The sequence below is a fragment of the Schistosoma mansoni genome, chromosome 1 (genome assembly GCF_000237925.1).
Source record: "Schistosoma mansoni strain Puerto Rico chromosome 1, complete genome".
NCBI classification, from domain to species: domain Eukaryota; kingdom Metazoa; phylum Platyhelminthes; class Trematoda; order Strigeidida; family Schistosomatidae; genus Schistosoma; species Schistosoma mansoni.
In genome coordinates this window covers 29,957,623-29,980,592 of record NC_031495.1, presented here as the reverse complement: position 1 = coordinate 29,980,592, position 22,970 = coordinate 29,957,623, and the positions used below count along the sequence as shown (strand labels likewise).

Sequence of the window (22,970 nt, the reverse complement as noted above, 5' to 3'; positions counted from 1 at the left end):
TTCAAGAAGACAAAGGTAGACAGCTAAGAAGCCACCAACAATTTGTTATTACAATATTAATATTCAAATAGGGGTCCTGAGTGATTTACTACCTTATTTTATGTAGACATAATGTTTTTTTATCTCCACTATTAAATAATGACATTTTATTTGTCTTATCAAGGTTGATCTTCAACACTTTCTCCTCCATGGCATATAACCTACGTTATGACCAGATAATTAAAGCAATTTTCCAACTTTACGAGTAAGTGAGAGAATAGAGTCATCAGTTCAACAGCATCAAAATATATTTCAATTTTCCTATCTTCTATTAGGTTGAATCACCAATGCTAGATATCCATCTAATGAAGAAGACACGAGTCACTGATGATACTCGTTTTGCAAACTGTCGTTTTCATTCCTTGTTTTAATTGTACCATTTCGTAGTAGCCCATTTCCTACTCATTATCGTCTGATAAAATAGCTCAGCTGACCTCTTATTTTACCTTGAATTAAAGGCTGACTAAGAATGTATATTGCCAGAGGTCCTATAATCATAATCTTTTTTCTTTCTGCATATACTACTTTCTTCAATGTCGATAGATGACATCGATCCCGACCTCCGCGGGCGGACATCCGAGTATCATTTCCGACATAAGCAAATAATTAAAAATTCTGTTATTTACATGATGCGTCGGTACGTTTTGTGCTTTCCAGACTTTTACAAAGCCTGATATTCCAATATGTACCTTTATTCTCCATAGTGATGAACTATGGGATAATCTTTTATTAATGATCATCTGTGTAAATACGATAGTAAAGAGATACAATTCATGAATGTGCCTAAATTCAGGGTGACTTAATTTACTTTGAATCGTTTGGAACCATCGAGAGCGAATAACTAGTAGTTTTCAATTTTTCAAGTTGTGAACATAAATATATCCAAAATAGTAACACTGTGGTGTGCTACTGATGTCGACATATAAGTAGTATGTATCATCAGTCGAAAGTGAAATACCTGGAGACAGAAGGTTAGGAAGATTGAAAAAAAAGAGAACGAGAACATACAATTATTGCTGTGGAAATGAAGGAACAATAAATTCTGAGAGGATTTATTGACATTTTGCAAATGAAGTATTTACTATGTTGTTCTCAGATTTTTATTAAGATATTCTGTAATGTTGCATTTCAGATACACTCAATTGTCCCCACATGTGTTCTCGTTCAGTATGACACTATTATATTACTTATGTATAAACAATTGCGTAAAGACATGGGAACATAAAAGTTGTGTTGGAGAGAAGACTTCAAATGTTTGATTTTCAGCTTGATTATCCTTCTTTGATCGTCGCCTTAGGGAGTTGTGCAATCATCTATAAATTCCTCAAGACTGTTTGTAAGACTATCACTACTAGGAAGACTCATGTTTGTTATTATCAGCTTATAAAATTAGCCCTCAGTTACGAGGAAAAGTGTATTTATGGGTTAGCCTGGCAAGGTCAATAAGTTAATCCTAGTGATGAGTCTTCTTGAAAGATACAAAGATCTTATGGATCATATGAATTTCTAACTAACAACAATGAAAACCTAGCTATAAAGAATAATTTTCTGTATATTGATTTGCTAACTTATTTTTAGTATACCTTAAAAAGTACTTTCATTAGTTGTCCTATCATCCATTCTTTACTGGTTATTCATAACACAAGCAATTAAAATGTTTAGTAAAGTCATAAATAATCATGTCCTCAATAGACCTGAAGCACTGAATACTAATGAATTGAAATGTAGTTTCTCAGGAGTAAAAGAAACTAAATTCAACTTCAAGTATATATATATATATATATATATATATATATATATATATATATGAACATATATATGTTTAATAAATGAAATAGAAGTTTTAATAATACAGAAACAAAAATAATTGGATGTGATTTAATTTTTCTGAATCAAAATTATGAAAGATAAATGTTTCAATATAAAGTCATAGGTATGTCTCTATTCTCTAAAGTTTCAAGGAAAAAGAAATTCAGTGTAATCTTGCTGATAAAGGGTCCAATGAAATCGAAAAAAAAGCATTAAAAATAAACTAGCCAATTTTGTAAGCTATAGCAAAAATGATTGTGATATTATTAAGTACTTTACATTATGATCATATAGACGGTGACTGGATAAAATGCATTGTTTACTGAACCGAGAAATCAAATATATTGTATATGTTTAGTGAGGTGAATATCCGTCGATTAAAATTGAACAGCGACTGGGGTGATAAAGCAGACTAGTGAATTAGGCTTTGAAAAGGGCAAAGCCTTTCATTAAAGGCAAGCATACAAATTAGACATTTTATTTTCACATCTTTCGTGCACCTTCATTAATTGATATATATATATATATATATATATATATATATATATATATATATATATATATATATATATAATTGGTTGTACAGATTAGTTATATACAGAATACTATTCATCTGTTGTCTCTGGTTTCGGAGCAGCTTTAGGAAGGATACCAGTTGGAGGAACAGTTGCATTTTTACCTTCCTCCAAATGGAAACGCCGGTAATATAATTGAATTTGTGTAAAGACGCATTTCCAGTCAGGTACTTTCATACGCATTAAATCCTCAATGTCGAGTAACGGAGAAACATTGCCAAGTTTCCTGTCAATAGATACAAAGAGAATCGATGGAATATTCAGGATTACAGAAATTTTAAATTAGTTATTTTCTAAGTAGGTAGATGAAAAACACTTTAAACTGGTTGAATATTTGCTCAAAGGCACTCTGTTTTCAAAAGTTCACAGTTTATACGGTCGAATAAATATCAGAGATACGCAAAACAGATATTAAATAGGAGTTTTTGAGATAACAAACTGAATTTTTATTTGGATCTTAATATCCTGAGGGAAAAATGCTTCGTGAGAAATTTAAGTGAAACACTTGTCAACACTGAAGATTGATGGTTGGAGTTAGTTGATAGAAACTCTTGACATAGGTTTCTAGTTTTCGGGACTACCTGTAGCCACCACCTCATATCTCAACATAGTGTAAGTGATGCATATATATATATATATATATATATATATATATATATATATATATATATATATATATATATATATATATATATAACTTCTCAAGATGATAATAATCACAGTAATAATGATGGTCAAATTCTGTTAAACATGGTGACAATGAAATAGAACAAACGAAGGCATTAAAACGTCATTTTCTAATCAGAAAAACTAATAATATTTTAAAACTTGAATTGTCAGCTGAGAAGTCCCATATTGGCTTAGCTATCTTAGCTTAAATAGACTCATGAATTCAACTTTTAAAATATTATTAGTTTCGCTGATTAAAAATTGGCGTTTTAATGCCTTTGTTTATTCTATCTCATTGTTACCATGTTTAACAGAATTCGACTATCACTATTATTGTGATTATTATCATCTTGAAAAATTATATATATATATATATATATATATATATATATATTGTCCACAGATTTCTGTTAGTACCTAATTAATGGAAAAGTTAGTTGACCTAGTCTGTGTTTCAGAGATTATGATCAAAAGGATTAATGTGGTTTAGTTTTATAAAACCTTCTTACTCTTTCTTTGAAATGTAGTTCACTTTAAAAAATCATTTTTTCTATCTTTTTCGAATATAATTCATGTATTGAGCAAAAAATTACTTCTTACAATAAATAATAAAGATTTCAATATTAGCTGTAGTTCAAAAATCTTATTTCTTTCTGTCAATGAAATAATACCAACCGTGAATATGATTTGGTGTATAACTCTACTGAATTAAAAGTAATATATAACTCCGCCTGTAGCTCTTCTAGATTCACTGCCGGTCCCAAGCTCGGGTAAAGGAGGAGGGTTGGGCATGTGGTTAGCGACCCCATCCCGTAGAAAAACTAACTCGCTAAAGAAAACGATAACCAGAAAAAATAATTCAAACCATTTAAACTCTGTCCTGGGAGTTGAAGGAATAATTATGACGCCTCATGATGAAGGCCGATGTTTTTCGGAAGTCACGAGGCCGATGCCCCTTCTAACGACCAGAGCAACACTCTTTATAGGCACATGGAACGTCCAAGCAATGTGGGAGACCGGGATGACCAGTCAAATAGCAATAGAAATGAGGAGATACAGAGAGTTTAAACAGCTTGGTAATTTCATTGATGGTTATCTATTCGTCCCTCTCTCTCTCTCCCTCCCTATATATATATAATAGAGTAATAATCTAGATAAACATTTTGCTAAGCTAGTTATATGAAAAAGCATAAACAATTATGTCATCTAAGTAATCTTTCATTTTATAGACTAATCTGTATAATTAAAAGTGTTGAGTAATTTCAATATACTTCACTTTTAGTAAGGGTGATGGCTTTAAAAAAAAGTAAAATTATATTTTACTAAGTAAAATTGAGCCGATAGAACTATATGATTTTTTCTATATATAAGCAATATAATATTCTAAAATATTCTTCATCATAGCATTATGTTGAAACCTAAGTTCAATTCACCTACTATTGTTTGTTTGAATCTTCCCATTGATGCTTAAGACTGCAACTGCTTAGTCTCTTATTGGCATATGTGCATATTGTGCGTATTGCCTCGACATTGCCTTAAGTCAGGAGCATAATAAGCAAAGATGGATAGTAGCTAGCAGTGGGATACAGGACGCGAGTTTCGTCCTATTTGGGACTCGTCAACTGGATGTACCTGCATCTCAGAGTTGATGTTCACTCTGGCTGACCAATTGCAGTTCTAAGCATCAATGGGAAGATTCAAACAAACAATACCAAGTGAATTTAAACTTCAACCCATTGCACAAGCAAGTGGCAATCAGGACGCAGTAGCCGAGTGGATAACGCGATGGCGTTTGAAGCGAACGGTACTGAATTCGAGTCCCAGAGTGAAGATCAATTTTGAGATGCAGGTACGTCCGGCTGATGAGTCTCAAATAGGACGAAACGCTGGCCACTAAGTTCAATTATTTTCAAAATCAAATTATCAAACGCTTTTATACTAATGACTTTCATTTAAGTAAATGAACTATATTTTTGGAAGAAAGGAGATGGTATTTCATATTCAAATTTAACAGTATGTTAGTGGTGTTATGAATTATTTCTGCTTTTTGTTCAATAAATCAATTCACTTGAACAACAATTTGTAGGTATCAATGTCAACGTTGGACTTGATATTTTTTAAACAAATTGAGCATTGGGTAGAAAGTTAATAATAAATATATTTTTCGTTATATCAAAATGAGTATAAAAACTGTATTTCTGACTTTTCGTTACCTAGTGTAAGCCACCTCTTCTGAGATTTATTCACTCTGAGAAAATGGATTACATTAGGTTACAAAACGTTGGGAATGCAATATTTTTACTGATTGGGATTTTAAAATATATATATATTTATTATAAAACATTTTAATAAATACCACATGTTCGACTTTTTTATAGGTAGTATTGTACCAAGGTAGCCAGGTAGCTAATTAAAATGATATTTAGGTTTTGAACTGATGTAAGTCCTTGTGAAGCGTAAATGAATCAAAATTATTTGATCAAATTCAAAAAAATATACAATCAAAATCATAAATGAATAGAGAAGTGAAAGTTTTCAGTAAATGTTTATTTGTTCTCTTAATGTTTTTTATTAAGTTTGGCAACATTCTGGAAGTGCCTGATACTCAACTACACTGTAACTTCAATAAATAAATGAAGAAAGTTTGCTCAGTGTGAAATGAGAGAATAAGAGTGGTTAGCAGTTCTGGTCGATGCTCTATGGCGGTGTTACATTCTCTTAACTGAATGGTTTGTTAGCAAAACCTTTATTGTCCCGTCGAACATTATTATCCTCTTCGGAAAGAAAACCATTCAACCATGAGAAAACTACATAACAAAATCACGTTTTTATATATAACAATTAACAGTATTATTACCAGGTAATCTTTCATTTTCGTTACGATACTCAGATGGCATCATTTTTCTAAACCCCTTTGTTTCTTCTACCTAAGTTGTTTTTTTCGCTTCTGTTTTGTTCATTCCCACGTATCAGTAAATTTCAGAGAAGTGGTCCTACTTTGTTTGAAATTAAATTTTAAAAAGAATCTAACAACAATAAAAAAGTTGAATAATAAAACTATTCAAAAGAGATTGAAAAGATTTCATTTTGGCTACTTTTATTGTGACATTTCATTGTTTTGTCATACTACGGATAAGTAAAATTGACCTACATAACAATACAGTTATGTTTTTACAACATCGCTTATATGAATTTATACATATTTATATGTCGTGTTATGTGTGTTTGACGCGGATAATTTAAACAGTATACATATATAACTGTTTCATTAAAGCACAAAACTTTTTGACTAAAATATTAAAGCCATAACTGTTCTGCGAACAATCAAGTTAAGTATTCCATATATCTTGGAATGTTGTACAAAAAACGGTCATCAGCTATTATCATTTGTTTCCTGAATGCTATACTTAAAAAAAATCTATACCGTTAATTCGAAGTGAACGAAGAAAGTACAAAAGCATATTGATTACGTGTTGAATGGGAAAAGACAATATTTGGACTTTTTTACTGTCGGATCATCTTTTCTGCTTCTTGATAGGGTCATTTGCTTGATTGATCCCAGTCGAATTTTTTAATTTGTTATGATTTGACAGCAAAATCTGTACGATTATTACTACATGCTTAACAAAGTAAATATTCAAACCTCAATGTATTATTAAAATGCCTCATAATATTTCCCTTTCATGTGTATTACTCTAGACTAAGTCTATAAAACTATCACAAGATATATCCCTAATTACAAACAAGAGCATTCTAAAAAAACTATTAGCCGTAGGATGAGTGACTAAACGGATAGCTAAAATAAAACAATAATCCATTTGTTTAATTTAAGATAATTATAGAGAGACTTTCATAAAAAGAAAACTATTTCTGAATTTTAAAAATACGATGAGCAAAGATGGACAATGGCTAGCAGTGGAATCCAGGACGCACGTTACGTCCGATTCGGGACTCGTCAGACGGTCGTACCTGCATTTCAAAGTTGTTGTTCACTCTGGGACTCGAACTCAGTACCGTTCCCTTCAAGCGCCATAGAATTATCCACTCAGCTACTGGGCCCTGATAGCCACTTGCTTGTGCAATGGGGTGAAGTTTAAATTCACTTGGTATTGTTTGTTTGAATCTTTCCATTAAGGCTATATTGAAGCAATACGCAGTATACACATATGCCAATAAGAGACTTATCAATTGCAGTCCTAAGCATTAATAGGAAGATTCAAACAAACAATACCAAGTGAAGTTCAGCGAAGGGATCTCTTTTCAACGAATTTATTATCAAGCTGTACAATCGTATAATGATAAATTCGTTGAAAAGAGATCCCTTCGCTGAACTTCGTGTTTTAATTTTTAATGTTTAAATGGGGATTATATGCCAATACCAAATGCATCCAAAGAAAAATATGTTTCATTTTAAATAACCTAAAGTCGTTTTATTTTGAATATTAGGAATTCGATTCTAATGTTTATGCATACCAGCCTGAAATATAAAAGGTGTTCCCATTAAATAATCTCAGTTTTTATCGAAGCTATAGATTCATCTAGATTAAAAAAGTACAGTATGACTAATTTATTCGATTTCAGTAGTTGATCTTCATCTGTTTCACTGTGGCTTCAGCTACCATTAAAAAACTCCATTGGAACATTGTTGCTACAAGCCGAGGTATAGCTCATTTTAAAGGCAGTAAATCCAACGGTTCGTCGCGTTACGACCTAGTTGAATAAAAAATATATATGCAAAATGGAGAAGCATATCTGTAAGTCTAAACATGCATATTTTTTTACAACCTACTCAGCTTTTTCAAATGCCAATTCAAAATTTGCTCGTTTATTTTTTGGATCCAATGTAGAGAAATCAAATGAATCCGGATAAAAGTGATGAATTAATGCACAAAATGCTAAACCATCACCCCAGCTACTTCCGAAATTTTGTATGTCCACACCCTGAATACAAGTAAAGAAAGAAATAAAGCAATCAATAACAGTAGTATACGACAAGGCAGAAATTTAAATTGTAGTATGCCAAAATAATAGATAAATCATCTCAATAAAGGAATATTGATATCAAGGAGAAATGTCACTGAGGTCTTATATCGAGATGATAATAGTAGGTTTTCACCGTAAAAGGATGTTATTACCAAAGTGGATCTATGGTTTGTGTGAAATTACAACATGAAACAATGTTTCATAGGAAATCAAAAATTGTTAGTTAAGCACATTCTGAGTTATGTAAGATATATTCGTACTAAACATTGGATGCTTCATTTATTCTTTCAAATATAATAGTCTCAATTGACCAAGTCAATTTTGAGTAATATTTGATCTTAGAAGGATAAAGAAAGCTTACAATCCCCCGAAAATAAACTATTTTACATTGATGCATAGATATTTAAGGTTCTATACAATATTAAATTAGCTTTAAAGAATATGAAAGCTCTAGGACGTAGTGCAACCACATAAAACGTAGTTGTAACATTAATTTTATGATCAACAATTGAATGTTGCAGTTAAAAATGGTAAGTATTATTTTTCAAACTGATATCTTATACTGAACTAACAGATGCCGTTATATGAGTTGTCGGAGTAACCGAAGTTTGATGGTATGACTTTATAGTACTGGAATTACCTTTTACATAGTTGAAGTAAACAGATGAAATTAATTCACTAGATATACATATTGAGAGTAAAAAATAATACTGAGCCTATAAAATATCGATAAAATCAGAATGTCTGAAGGATGAGTATAGCTGTGCACTTAAAATTACTCTTTTTTAATATTAATTACAATGTTAGATTTTTCTTATAAGTCTTACTGTACGGATTAGTAAAAGAATGCCATATGTTGACTAAAAGTTTTTTCTATAATTCTAGAATTATTGAAATATTAGATTTGATCGAAACAAGGCCTTATGGAGTGATATATTGGTTCAAATTACTTCATTTGAAACGTTATATTCAAATCGAATGATCATTTACAGTAACCAATGTAATATTTGTTTGGTTCTTAGTGTTATTTGAATTCAATAGATCAAGGTACAGTAAGTTCATTAGAAAAACCTACCAGTAGTCTAGGATTAGTGGCTACATTGCAAGATAGCACGCAGAATTCAATCAGTACTCAAAACGAGCTAAATATGACATTTGTTACTACTCAGTATTTAATCGCCCTGAAGATCTTATTTCCACAGATAGCTGATTCCGGGTCAAACAACCTAGTGGTAACGTTTCTGATTGTAAATCTGAATGATAGGTTCGAATCCTGGATAACGAATGCCGTCCCCTATGAATTTTCATTTATCCTCTACTGATGAATGGCATCAAATACAAAATTCAGCTTTGATACTTTCTCTAAATTGCCATTAATATCAAAGCAATCTGAACAAAGGAAAGTGAAATCTAGGAATGTAAACATTTCCTTGGGATGAACACAGTTGAGAAGTAGAGACTATTGATGTTTCGGGCAAAGCAAAACATTAAATGAATAATACTGGACTGTTAGAATTACACAACTATTTCATCACCTGAGGTGATCACAATAATTCATGTTGGACAGCGTACATACTCATACACAGTCTACGTAATTAAGCAAACAGTTTCATGAACCGCTACAATTCGCTTTTCACGAATAACTCTAACCTTTGTGAAATAACACCCTTTTGTGGATGAGGATGATATAGCCAAATAAATATCATAGCTGAGTTAATTTTGTCTATTGATTTTGAATTAATAAAGCTATGAAATCAGTAATTATCAAACAAGTATATTTTTTGTACTATCACCTAGCGGCTAGTTAGATCACTTATAGATAAATTTGTGTACACGAATAAAAATAATATTCTTCACAAAAAGCCTTATGTATTTGTCAAGATTCTATGAGGCTCTTTAATCAGTCGGCGGATTTGAACTGTCTTTTCATATGAAATAATAAAATTTATGCTTTAATTATCACGAAAGTTAAGAATAATCAAAGGCATAAAATTCTATCGATGTTGTTTTACTCTTAGATTATCAATGGCTTTCCTATTAATTTGACCTGAATATCACACACAGCAAATATGTTTTCTCACATTCATATTTCTTCGCACCGATAAAGACAAATAAGAAAGCTTACGGAAATGTTACATTAAGAGGAGAGTTGGTAGTTTAATGAATAATAAAACTATATTAGGTTCTACAGGCAATGAAATAGAAACTTCATTAAGAGATACTGACCTGAAGCTAGTAGTATTTTGTTTTTTTAGATAGTAATTCCATCATGTTACAAAGTTACTTTTGAATGGAATGAGGTTCTTTCATTTTTAAAAAAAAATTATGTTATAGTGTACAGAAATTGCTTATTTATAATTAGGTACGACATGTTTCTTTTATCATAAAATGATCCAACTTTTTAAATATGAACTAATCTACTGTACATATTTGTCATGATCAAAAGTACTGTAACAATTACTATATCTGAAAGGTTTTAGTTCATAATTACCGTACACTGACAAAATTACATATAACTCCTTAAAGGTAATTGTCAGATGGAATTCTTTTCATCATAACAGTTTTATTTGGATATTTGTGATAATATGATAATCCTTTTTTGATAATTTTCTAAAGTCTGAACTCTAATGAATGATAGTACTTACGGATTACTTTAAATGTTAAACACACAAAAAGATCAGGGATATCAGTAACTTTATAAACATTTCACGTGATTGTACTAAGACTTTAGTAGCGAAAAGTACAACACTCCATCAGTGATATACACTCTACATGATTTTGTTATTCCTTAAACCTAACATGTCAATAAATGGGTCTGTAAGACAATGTTAGTAGTGATAGGATCTAAACACCGATTAAAAGAATACGAAGCTTTTGATCCAGATTTTTGTGCAGTGTATTCTCTTGACAAATGTTAAATAACATATTAAACTAAAGTTAGTTACCTCATATCCTTTAGTTACAGCTTTACACCAATCAAGCATAATCTGTTTTGCATTAGGCTGAGCTCCTTTTCCACCAGATGCGAAACTGTAATGTATTTAATAATCAATAAACAAAATACATAGTTTGTTATTGCAATAAATATATTTCTGTTATATTCAAATGAGTACAGAAATTTTATTTCTGACGTTTCGTGACTTAATGTAAGTCACTTCTTCAGAGTAAATAAATAACCCACATTTAATCAACACAAGTTTAAATTGTACAAAGGAAACAATGAAACTATCAAGCCCAACCTTGGTACTGATACCTTTTTTGTTATTGTATATTAATCTGTGATATTATTGTCCGAAATTTTGGGTATACGGTGTAAAGAATGCATGTTTATTGTGATAAATATATCCAATGCCTGTTTTCACTAAGACCTTGCAAAGTCTTGAAATTCTTGTTAAGTAAAATGATTAAAAATAATTAAATTATAGTGATTGACATATTGAGTTCTTAGCTCATTGACATGAGATGTAACAAAATAGTTCAGTCGAAGCCTTTTTTGAGAATCTACTTAGTGTATTAGCACTTCCTATTGTTTCTGATTAAGTACAGAATTTGTTCAAATAGCATTTTTGCGACGGCATTTGGAAATTATCGTTAGTAAATAGGTAAATTTGATGGAATTAAAGTTGAATGTTGTCGATTGAAAAAGCTATTTTTCTAGGAAAAATACTTTCAAAAAATACATAACTTGTACTCGGATCCATTTAGTTGTTTAGAATATCTAAAATTTCGCAGCTTAATTCATGACGTTTCACACTTCTGATGGTACATTATGTAATTCAACCTATTAACGTATACATTTTCTACATGTATTTGGTAATACAGGACTCATGTAAATCAGTATTAGTAATGGTTTGTAAGCTTCAAATTTTACAAACAGTTTTAAATATATCAATGAACATTCAGTCTTGTAATAATTTAGTTTATACAAAATTCTAGATTCAGAATACGATATAAAGTTGATCATTTGGTGTATTGTTGCTACAAATGCCACTTTTTAATATGAAAAGTGTTCATCACGTAAAAACACTGAAATTGCAAAAAGAAATCATGTATATCTGTTCGTTAATCCAAACCCCACGATAACAAAAAAGTTTTATGAGAGTAAATAAATGAAAAGAGAGGCACTTCAATTACTTGTAGATCCCCAATATCCTGCAACAAATAAATGTAATATTTAAATTGTTTAATTATTTCGATCAATGTGAAGATAAGTAAGGAAAATCATTTCTGAAGAATTAGTAAATGATATTATATTTGAGTAGTATGTGTAAATATACATCATTTTCGTGTGAACTGTTAAGTACTGTCATTATGATAGTTTTGATGAACTCAATAGACGACATTTTGTATGAACTCGGTACGCTGTGGAAAAAGGTTTCTCTTCCACATTAATTTCATTACTTACATATATATTTGTAAGATTTAATTAGATAGCCTCTTTTATGTTACATGTATATATTTAACAGATACATTAAAGTGTTTAACTTAACTTCAGATCATTTAAAATTAATTTTAGTTAATTTACTCCTCTGATCACTTAAAAGCTATTTTTTAGAATTAAAGTAACTCGGATTTGTGTTATTTCCGTCTAGAGCGATTATAAATTATCGGGAGAAGGAATTATCCATTAGTCTCATTGATCTTCATGGTGATCGACAGTCTTGAATTACCCTATTATGTTTGTTACAACCGCGATCATCTAAAGTTATATGTTTGAAAAATTACAACTGAGCTATGCAGATTGTAATCAAAGTTCTTAACTGGTATATATATTCGAATTATTTAACAGCTATCAGCTAACTTATGTCAGCATTATGTTATAAAAACATTTTACTTTTCAAGTAATAGGCTATTTTTATGCAAAACACAGTTATAAGACCGTTGAGAAATCAGTTAATGTGATGTAGAAATTGATTAGTCTACTTATCATGAACGTTTCTTCACAAATCCTTCTCCTGACCAATTTACCAATTCATAATCTATTTATCACAAAGGTGTGATGTAACTCGATAATCAGGCAAATTCTTGATTTCAGTTTTACTTTCTTGCTTAAGGGTCAGTAATAAAACCCAATTGGGTAAGAAGAAGTAGGTGTAGTTCGGTTCAAGTCGACGACTAAATAACTAGTCATCGAATACTTAAATAATAACATTTGTTTACTTTCGACATTATTTATTTATTCGAAATATTTCTTTGAATAAAGTGATAATCAAAATAAACCTAATGTAATAACTAAGTAAAGTGTTTTACAGAACTGTTTTTTTCCAAAACAAAATTTCATTTACAACTCCTACTTTGGTTTTGCACCCTGGGGATTGTTCGCTTTATCCATCGCTTTAAATTTATTCATTGTATGCGAGAATGTAGAATGATGTCTGAAAATAGAAGGGAAAAAATAAACCAAAAACATTGTTTTGTATAAATAAGAAAGATAATAAAAAGAAAACAGTTATTCCGACTACGGATGAAACAAGTATGTTTGTTTTATTAGTGCAATGATGTAACATAATGATATGATTATGATATTTCTTTCTTCAAGAGATTAGCAAATTTATTGAACCAATCTTAGTGAATTATCTGATCTTACTGAAAAGTTCAGTAAATCAAAAGAACTTAAGAGAATCTGATGAATGATTAATTAGACTGAGAATTGTGATACCTAGTTTCCTTTTACCTTAACTTTCGAAAATAAGTGAAGAACAATCTTTGGAATGATGATAAAATGAGAAAAGACAAAATGCGTTTGGGAACAACCTGTCTGAAAATATTAAATAACTGATATTTGCCGAATTTGGAAGGAAAAATATGTATTTAATGGAACGGTGTATTTATATATTTGTAAGGAATATATCTCATTTATCACTGCAATATACTTTAATTCTCCATTAGTTTAGAATTTATAGGACTGACGATTAGTAGAAAACTTTACATGTAGTGATAATTATCTACACAGTGTAAATAACTTTAATAATAGGGAACCTGAAACTATAACTAACTAGACTAGTAAGTGAGTATAGGAAAAAAATCGTATATTTAAACAATCGACAATCAAAACGGCCATCCGGTGCTTCCAGGTTTTCCTTGGTGGTCTAGCTTCAATTGACTCATGCTTTCAACTATGCAAATACTAAATCTCCACAAAAACCCCTTCTAACGACAATAATGTTTTTTTATGTAAATCTTAAACCCTATTGTCACGTGGATTTTAATTACAAATTAAGTTAGAGTTTACGTTTAGTAAACCGTGGTAAAAGATAAAAAGAATCATAATGAAATCAGTGAAGTAATAAAGTAAGAATCTACATTTTTCAATACATTTCACGTCATATATTGGTATAACAATGATATTGTATGCTTAAAAAGTGTAATCTTGACCTCAAACACTTAAACTTCAGGGTATTATTGACTGATATAATATTGCTAGATTTATATCACGAGTTGACCCAAGCTAGATAACTGTTAAAAAATGAGAAGTACTGGATAATAATTTAGTATTATTATGGGACTCCTAAGTAGTAAGCATTCAAGATCCAACCAGAAATCAAATTCAAAACTTTCAGGTCTCCTTCCGAGTGTTTAACCTTATGACTATTGGTCTACATTTCTAACTCCGTTTGATTTGCAATATTCAGTGACCACTATGTACTGGAAATGGTGATATTTAGTGGTGCTAAACCGATAACAGCTTCTCATTAGAACTCTGAGAATCAGCTAAGGAAATTAGTTACTAGTGAACCTTTGATTAATTTCTGGTATAAAAGGTCAACTTTTCATTGAATAAAACGCCAGTCATAACAACTAGTCCATCCAATCTTACATATATACGCTTGTCTTATTTCATACCACGTCCAACATAATGAAGTAAAAATGTGATCTAAAGTGATTTTTAGATGTTTACAAATTAGGAATTTAACATGACACTGTATTTCTATCATTTAAATAGACTGCATATACAAGCAAGAATAATACGTTTTGCTTAGGTTGATTGTCTCAATTAGAAGAAGTCCCTATTTTAATATGGAATTTATTCTATAACAGATGTTTACGATAAAATGAAGTATAGTTTTATCAGCATGTAATGAATTTAGCCATTATCTAACTACTTATCTGGAGTTTATCGAAATAAATAAACCTTTATTATTACATGAATCGAACTTATATTAACTTAGTATATTATTGTATTTTCTATTAAGTAGTGTCAATCAAATATAATTCAATATAAACGAACATGTTCTAAATCTAAACAAAGATGAATCCTTACATATTGTAATTATTAGATAGTAATTCCATAGGAATAAATGCTACCAACAACTAAACTTACCTTCGTAACGTAGTCATGTTTCCAGACATTATACTATCTATGATAAAATATCTTATAATATCCAAAATGTTTATTTTAATCGTTAAATAATAAGATTAGCAATATAGATGCTTTGTATTATTCAAATGAAACAAAAGCTGATACAAGAATGAATAGAACAGTTCTAAAGATGAAATGATACTCAATATTAATAGTTTTATATTACTTCATTGATCAATAAGTGAACTCAAGACATGCTCTATGTGTCAGTTTACTATTCAGTAAAATAGTTCATATATTGGTTATGTACTCAACTGTATGATAATGTAAAGAAAACAAAACTTATCTTGATGACATAATCACATGACAAATAATAGAAATCTACAATTGTATTATGAATAATAAGTAAATAGTGAATGCTGGTCATTTTGTCTTCATGCGCTTACTTACATACAAAAAACATCATTTTTTTAGTGGAGTTTTAACAAAAGAAGTTTTTACTCATTCATTGATCGCATTACGAAAACAAGTCGTAATTTGTATTTAAGATCATTTGGATTGTCGAATATAGAATAAGTATCTTAGTGATTATAATGCTTGCAAATAGACCTTCAAGTTGATCTGGTTAGAATTTAAATGTATACTCCTAAATCATTCCAGTTGAAACCCATCTTCAAATTACACAAATATTAGCACACCTTGCAATCATTCATAAAGATAAACAGTTTTCTAAGTTAGAAGCTTTATGTTATATATACTGTATATTTCTAACGAATTAATATGGACAGGTCGATACGTGAGAGCTATTTTCATGAAAGATAATTTTTTCATCATATATATTATAGTCATTTTATTTAAAAAAACTTAAATAATATTAAGTATCAATAAGAGAAGTGATTTGATTCTCAGATCACACTCACTTAAAATCAACCGAAAAAGTCAACCACTACTTATTTTCATCAATAAAGTAAGAAAAACTATACGCTCTTATAAAGAATTTGAGATGATCTTTATTAAAGGTGATCATTCTCTTCAATGCACAAAAGAGATACATTTACATTATAAGCATCGTCGAAATATTTGATTTATATTCTTTTCATTAGAATCATGAACCGATCTAATTCAGACCAGCATTGAAAACCTGGAAGTACTAGGTGGACGCTTTGTCTTAGTATGGGACTCATCACCGGTGCTCACCCTCAACCTCGCACTGAGAAATCAAACACGCGCAAACGCTTAATCATTAGACCACTGAGTTGGCATACAGCAGTGTTCATGTCTAACTCCGATCAATCTGAAACATTGCTCAACTATCTTCTATTGTCTTCGTTGTGTTACTGCTTCACACTCTACACGAACTAACTCCACTGATCATAGCTTTTGACTAGGACTTTGGAAATTTCCTCTCGAAGAAAACCATTAGTGAGCACATGATAATTGTCAGTAAAAAGTTGTAAACTTCGGAATACTTTGACAGAGTTCTTCAAGCAAAGAACCTAAATATGTTAAACAAACCGTGAACAGACTGTAAGTGAGCCTATCAATGTATAAGTTGTGTAAGCATAAAAACATTTTTAGAGGTTCTAGACTATCGATTCATTGTATTGCGACTTAATCGATGTTTTCTACTTTAACCTTCATCATAATTAAAAACAAGCCTTGTTGATTTCTGGAATAAAATTAGATTCGCAGGTTGTAACATAGTTTCAGTAGTAACCAAGTCATTTAATTTAGATACTTAGTAGCATACTAACATGGATGCATTTGTTTGTTTGTTGTTGTTTGTTGGCAAATATATCGAGCTGAATATTTATATCAGTTAACCCCTGTGATTTTAATAAATGAAGTATAAGATTCATTTATATTATTTTCCATAAACTTATAGTTATTTTTATCCTAGCAATGCGTACAACAGGTTCATGGAATATTGTGAATGAATATTAACTGTATGGAAATTGGTTTAATCAGCGGGTTGTCGGAAGTGGTCACTTCCATCTAAGCCTTACATTTCGAGTTGTAAAAATAGCGTTACAATCAGAGAAAATATATACCTCAATAAGTTTACACTTGAATAATACTATTGCTTCAGTTAAAATTGTATTAGTCATCATTGCTGATGTATTACACCTGAATTTTCAGTGACTTTAATGATTGAATAACTTTCAAGAGATCGCAAACAGAAAACACAGTTTTAATTCAAACAGCATACTCATTATAAAACAACTATGATAAAACATTGGCTAAACTATTTTAATGTCTAGTTCTTAACTTTAAAAAAGAGTTCGCGAATCAATCTGTATGTGGTAATTTTAGAATGGAATGATTTGAACATTAATGGTGTTAAAGATTAGTTAGGAAATGAAATAGGTGTTAGTTAATAAGTGTCTGCAGTTGAGCCGAAAGATTTAATTTATGAAAACACCACCTTTTGTAGATACATTTCATTGTAATAATCTAACAGACTGAACTTTTACTATTTAATCTTGTAAAGAAGTGCTCAAATAACAACTAATATGAGGGTATCATGAGATTAATTTCCTTGACAAACTTTGTAAAACAATAACAACAAACAATATGGGATGAAATGAATAGATTTCATTACTTTGTTTATCCCAGATCTTCTACATATTCACTGATTTGTATAAATAAATAAAATGTTATACATGTGTAATTTGGTGTGTAACAAAAATAAGGTCATTTGTTCACCAGTGAAAAGTAATTATAAATACTTTCCATATCTGTACAGATTCGATACAAAGATGAACAGGTTGAACAAACAGAGACCGTGACTTAATCGTGTAAGTGAAACATTTGAAGATTATTATGATTACTGTAAGAGAAATAATGAAAGAAATCGTAATTACCAGAAAAAAAGGTTGTAAATTATTCATAGCAATAGAGATAGCAATAGTTGCAGAAAGTATAAGAAAACAGAAGTAATCAAATATCAAAATTGATAAGGAGTCACATATATCACTGAATAATCTCAAAATAACAAGACTGGTTATACCAATCAAAAAGCAGAAACGAACATTTGGTTAAATTGGAAATGAAAGTATAATCGTGATTAAAGTGAGACGAGATTAAACAAACAAAACCGAAAGAGAAAGAGATGTGCGGCAGTGAGTTGTTCATCATAGTGGTGCTGGATGAAGCACACGTTTTTTGTACCTATAAAGTAAGATTTAAATAAAAAATAGCACTCTTCTGCCTTACATAGAAGTGTGTTGTTATTCTATCTATTTATTAAGATACAACTTAAAAAAAAAGTTTCTCAAAGATTGTCCACTGAACATACTGCATATTCATCTAGATGCGTTAATGTTTTTCACTGAATTTATTTCTTTACTTAATGAATGCTGTCTATATGTTTATGAATTTGGACATCTTGTTACTTTTGTGACGGTTCCTTTTATTCTGTGACAATAAAATAGCAACAGTAAAACTGGATGCATTATCTTATATCATTCTTGCATAGATTAAGAAATAAAAATATTTTTGATACTCAACAAATACTAGTTTTCATAACTATCTTATATAACTAACATATCTCTGGATGAAATACCTAAATATCAGAGAAAGCCTCATGTATATTCTTTAATAGGTCAGTGTTTTCATGATAAGTTCATGAAATCAATCTTCATTTTTGAACCAAATACTATGTTTATTTGACGAAGTATAACTAATAGGAAGTAAAGTAATTCTCCAACTATTTCATTCATTAATTTATACTCAGTAATGGGTTTGTTTGAGTGAATGTGTCATTACCATCTCGTATCAGTTCATAGTAATGTTTAATAAGGAGTAGCTCTAAAATTAACTAGATGCATTTCGTTTTATCTGTGACCCACCAGCTGGATAATGATTTATGTTATTGGATCTATGAATATTGGCATGATATTTGTATTGAAATGGTAGCAAACTGAAGTGTGAATCAGTAATGACCAACGAAAAACATTTTGAATGACCAGTAAATGATGAGGCAAACTATAATCATGCTCAAGGCATTATTGAAGTAAAGTACTTAGGAATATGAATTTGAATTCATTTGTTAAACAAAAATACTTGGAAAGCATAAGGTCATGATATACGTGAAAGTAAATATCTTATAAAATTATTACTCAACAGCTTTTCAGGATAAAAAAATTCTGTGTATTCAGAGTTGTTTACAATGTTACTGTTAATTAGACGTCCATAATTGATCCAATTTATGAATAGATAACGTTAATTCTGCAAATCGTTGGGTTTATGAACTTAAAACATGCATTAAATTGAGGTTTAAAAGAGAACAGAATCAAATATCTGCTTGGAATTAACTGATTTGAATGGTAACATTCAGCAACAAGATTATCAGAATGTGTAACACTCTTTCAGAAGAAACTATTTTGAAAAATGAAATAAACATTTTAGCAAAGTACGAAAAATTGTTTAAGGAAATAGTACTATTTAAACTTGTATTACTTTAATTCGTTTACTTATTTACTCTGAAGAAATGGCTTAAATTAAGTCACGAAACGCCAGAAATACAATTTTTCTACTCATTGAGATATAACACAAAAAACAGATATTTATTATTAACTTTCTACTCAATGCTCACTTTCTACTCAATGCTCAATTTATTTAACACTATCAAGTCCAACGTTAACATTGATACGTAGAAAAATTAATTAGTTTGCAAAAATTGATAGTTTTGAAACTTTTCATTCAGATATCCAAATATCATATGAAAAAGAAGGAAAGCCCAGTACAGAGTGGGTTGGAGAATGCTAGTCGGCGGCCTATGCTCCATTGGGAGTAACAGGCGTAAGTAAGTAAGTTTGTGTGAAGTAACGTTTTCATTGAATCATTTCAATGATCGTTTTTTTATGGTTTTTCATATTATCAAGATATGATGAAAATATATCGTATGGTTACATGTAATACGCTAAAAGTATCGATTTCGACTAAAGATAGAAATGATTGAATATAACTCATGATATACAGTAAATTATTTTCTAGTTTCTTCATTGTAGTGAATTAACCTACTATCAATGTCATTTTTCTAGTTTAGTAAAAGATCAGTTTTATTGACTTTTAAGTATTAATTGATCAAAAAAATCAAATCGATCAGTTCAAGTTTCTTTTAAAATCTATCAACTAATAAGTAATAGAATAAATGAGTAAAGAACTAGATATTTAAGGTTTAAAAGGTTATTGAAAATCAGGTCAGTAAAGTAATTACTGCATATCCTATAAACATTTTCTTAATAGAAAGAATAATTAACAAGCAAAGTTTGGAAATCGGAAATTTTAAAAATGAGTAAATAAATTAATAGGGAATCATTAAACACAGGCAATGGGTGTAATATAGTTATCATTTTGTTTTAAGCTTAAAATCATAACAATTAAACCTGTTACTAGTCTTCTGATAGATAGATTTTAAGAAAGAAGTGGTTTAAATACGGATAAAAGTTGAACCTATGAGTTGATGTATGCTGGAGTTCTAGTGAGAAGCTGTGACCAGTGAAGTCTAATCAGTGTTGGGTAGAGACAGGTATCTACCTCAGACAATGGATGAATGGTTGCTCAGTCATTCATGGATCGATGGAAGTTAGACGTAAACACCACTGGATGCCGGCTCAGTGGTTTGGAGGTTAAGCGTTTGCGCACGAGACCGAAGGTCCTGGATTCGGATCCAACATACGGGATCATAGACGCGCACTGCTGAGGAGCCCCCTACTAAGACTAAACGACCGTCCAGTGCTTCCACGTTTTCAATAGTGGTCCAGACAACATCGACTCATGAATTCAACTATTAAAATTACTACAATCGCCACAAACCCCATTCTGATAATAAAATATGGATAGAACAAACCTTTCTAAGGAATGTGTAATTAGCAATGATGTTATTTCAACCATTTGTTTTAATTATATTCAGTGTTAAGTAACAAATTTTCGTCCCTAAAGTCCTCAGTGAATAGATTTTTAGTGTTTAAATTTAATGATATACTAGTTTTCATACAATGAATAAACTATATCCTGATTTCCATGTTATTAATAAAATTATTGTGAATTATTGAAAATTTATAAAATACGTTATTTAAATAAGTTCAAAGCACAAGCGCTCACAAGATAAATTTGGTTTCAAATCACATTAATGTATTAAATGAGAATTGAAAAAAATTTCTTTATCTAAACTACTATTTTTAGATGATTGTTTTAAATGGTAGAAATTGCCTAATACTATTTTCATTTGTGCAGATACATTATGTTCCGTGGTACTTATATGAGTATCACGAAATACCTTTTAATTCAAAATAAATTCAGTTGATTTAGTGATTACAAGCAGAAGAAAACCCAAACTAAAAAAGTGTATAAAAAAGCAAAAAGATATACTTAGCACTGCAATCCAGTGGAGTTTTATAAAACCACAACATTTCGCCTCTTGAATTGTAGTGTATGATGCTTACGTTGACAGATATAAGTATTATGTAACATCAATCAGAAGTGGAAACCTTGGCAACAGAAGCTCGAGTTGAAGAGGACAGGAATGAAAATAGAAAGGAATTGTAAACTGGAAGAATCATACAGAAGGTGAAGGACAAATGATGGAAATTTTCAAATTAAGTATTCAATGTATGATTCTCATATTTTACTAATACCTTCTGTAATTCTGTATTCAAGTACATTTGGTTGTCCTCACTTAACTTCACGTCCATTACAGTATGACACCAAGGAGAAAATCATATAATTATGCAACATAACTTGCTAATTCAGCTTCTAACAGCCTGTTGAAATGTAGATATTCTGTTCAGACAGTTCGATGTCAATATAGAAATCATTTTCACAATTATTTTGATCATGATTTTCAACTTAATATTGAAAAGTCATTACCAAACATCCAAATTCAATACGTTTTATATTTTCTAAATCTTATTCATGATGACCAAATAATTCCCTTAAGTCAAGCACGATGTTGAAATTAATTACCTTTACTTATAGTAAAATATTGTCTACTGAGAGTAATGTAGAACTTTGTTAGAAACAATGTAAATACATTTACTTGTATTATGAAAAAACCTGATATATTTTTCAAGTCTTTAATCATGATCATATCCTATTAAGTAATTTTACTGATGAGTAGCATCGTAGATCATCCGGTTTTTGATAAATTTGGAAAAACAAATTCCCTTTGATATTAGATACTACGTGTTTAGACGTAAAAACTAATGGCTTACTAAATATAAGGGTATTATAAAACAATACTATTATGTAATACATGCATTATATGTTTTACTATGGTGTTTTATGACAACTGCAACTATAAACACAATCTAAACTAGATATATGCAATGCTACAAAATTACAAGAAATACAGTCAAATCTTTCTACTAAAAACAGACCAATATTTTCAATTTTCGATGTATGATAAAAACTTTAGAAATGTTTTTGGAATTATAATCACAAAGGGTTTTGTGGAGATTGCAATATTTCATAGTTGAGATCATGAATCAATTGAAGCTAGACCACAATGGAAAACCTGGAAGCACTGGCCAGCCATTTCGTCTCATAGTGGGACTCCTCAGCAGTGCGCACCCACAATCCCACCTCGCGAG

At 30.3% G+C, this 22,970-nt stretch overlaps 1 protein-coding gene across 2 annotated transcripts in view; it reads right to left on the bottom strand.

Annotated features, from left to right (window-relative positions):
• Nucleotides 1–1,794: 1,794 nt before the first annotated feature.
• The window catches only part of Smp_007270.1 (putative alpha-actinin), a gene marked incomplete at its 3' end in the record, with an annotated part of 21,943 nt that continues 767 nt past the window's right edge, over nucleotides 1,795–22,970 (bottom strand). The window contains exons 1-5 of one of the 2 annotated variants that reach the window (XM_018793993.1): nucleotides 15,397–15,645; nucleotides 13,370–13,450; nucleotides 11,021–11,105; nucleotides 7,882–8,033; nucleotides 1,795–2,649 (exon numbers count right to left, since the gene is read on the bottom strand). In XM_018793993.1, coding sequence (XP_018648450.1) covers nucleotides 2,454–2,649; nucleotides 7,882–8,033; nucleotides 11,021–11,105; nucleotides 13,370–13,450; nucleotides 15,397–15,425 — 543 coding nt within the window. In that variant the 5' untranslated portion in view covers nucleotides 15,426–15,645. Of the gene's footprint in view, nucleotides 2,650–7,881; nucleotides 8,034–11,020; nucleotides 11,106–13,369; nucleotides 13,451–15,396; nucleotides 15,646–22,970 lie in introns of those variants that run through there. The other variant, XM_018793994.1, reaches the window with a different exon arrangement.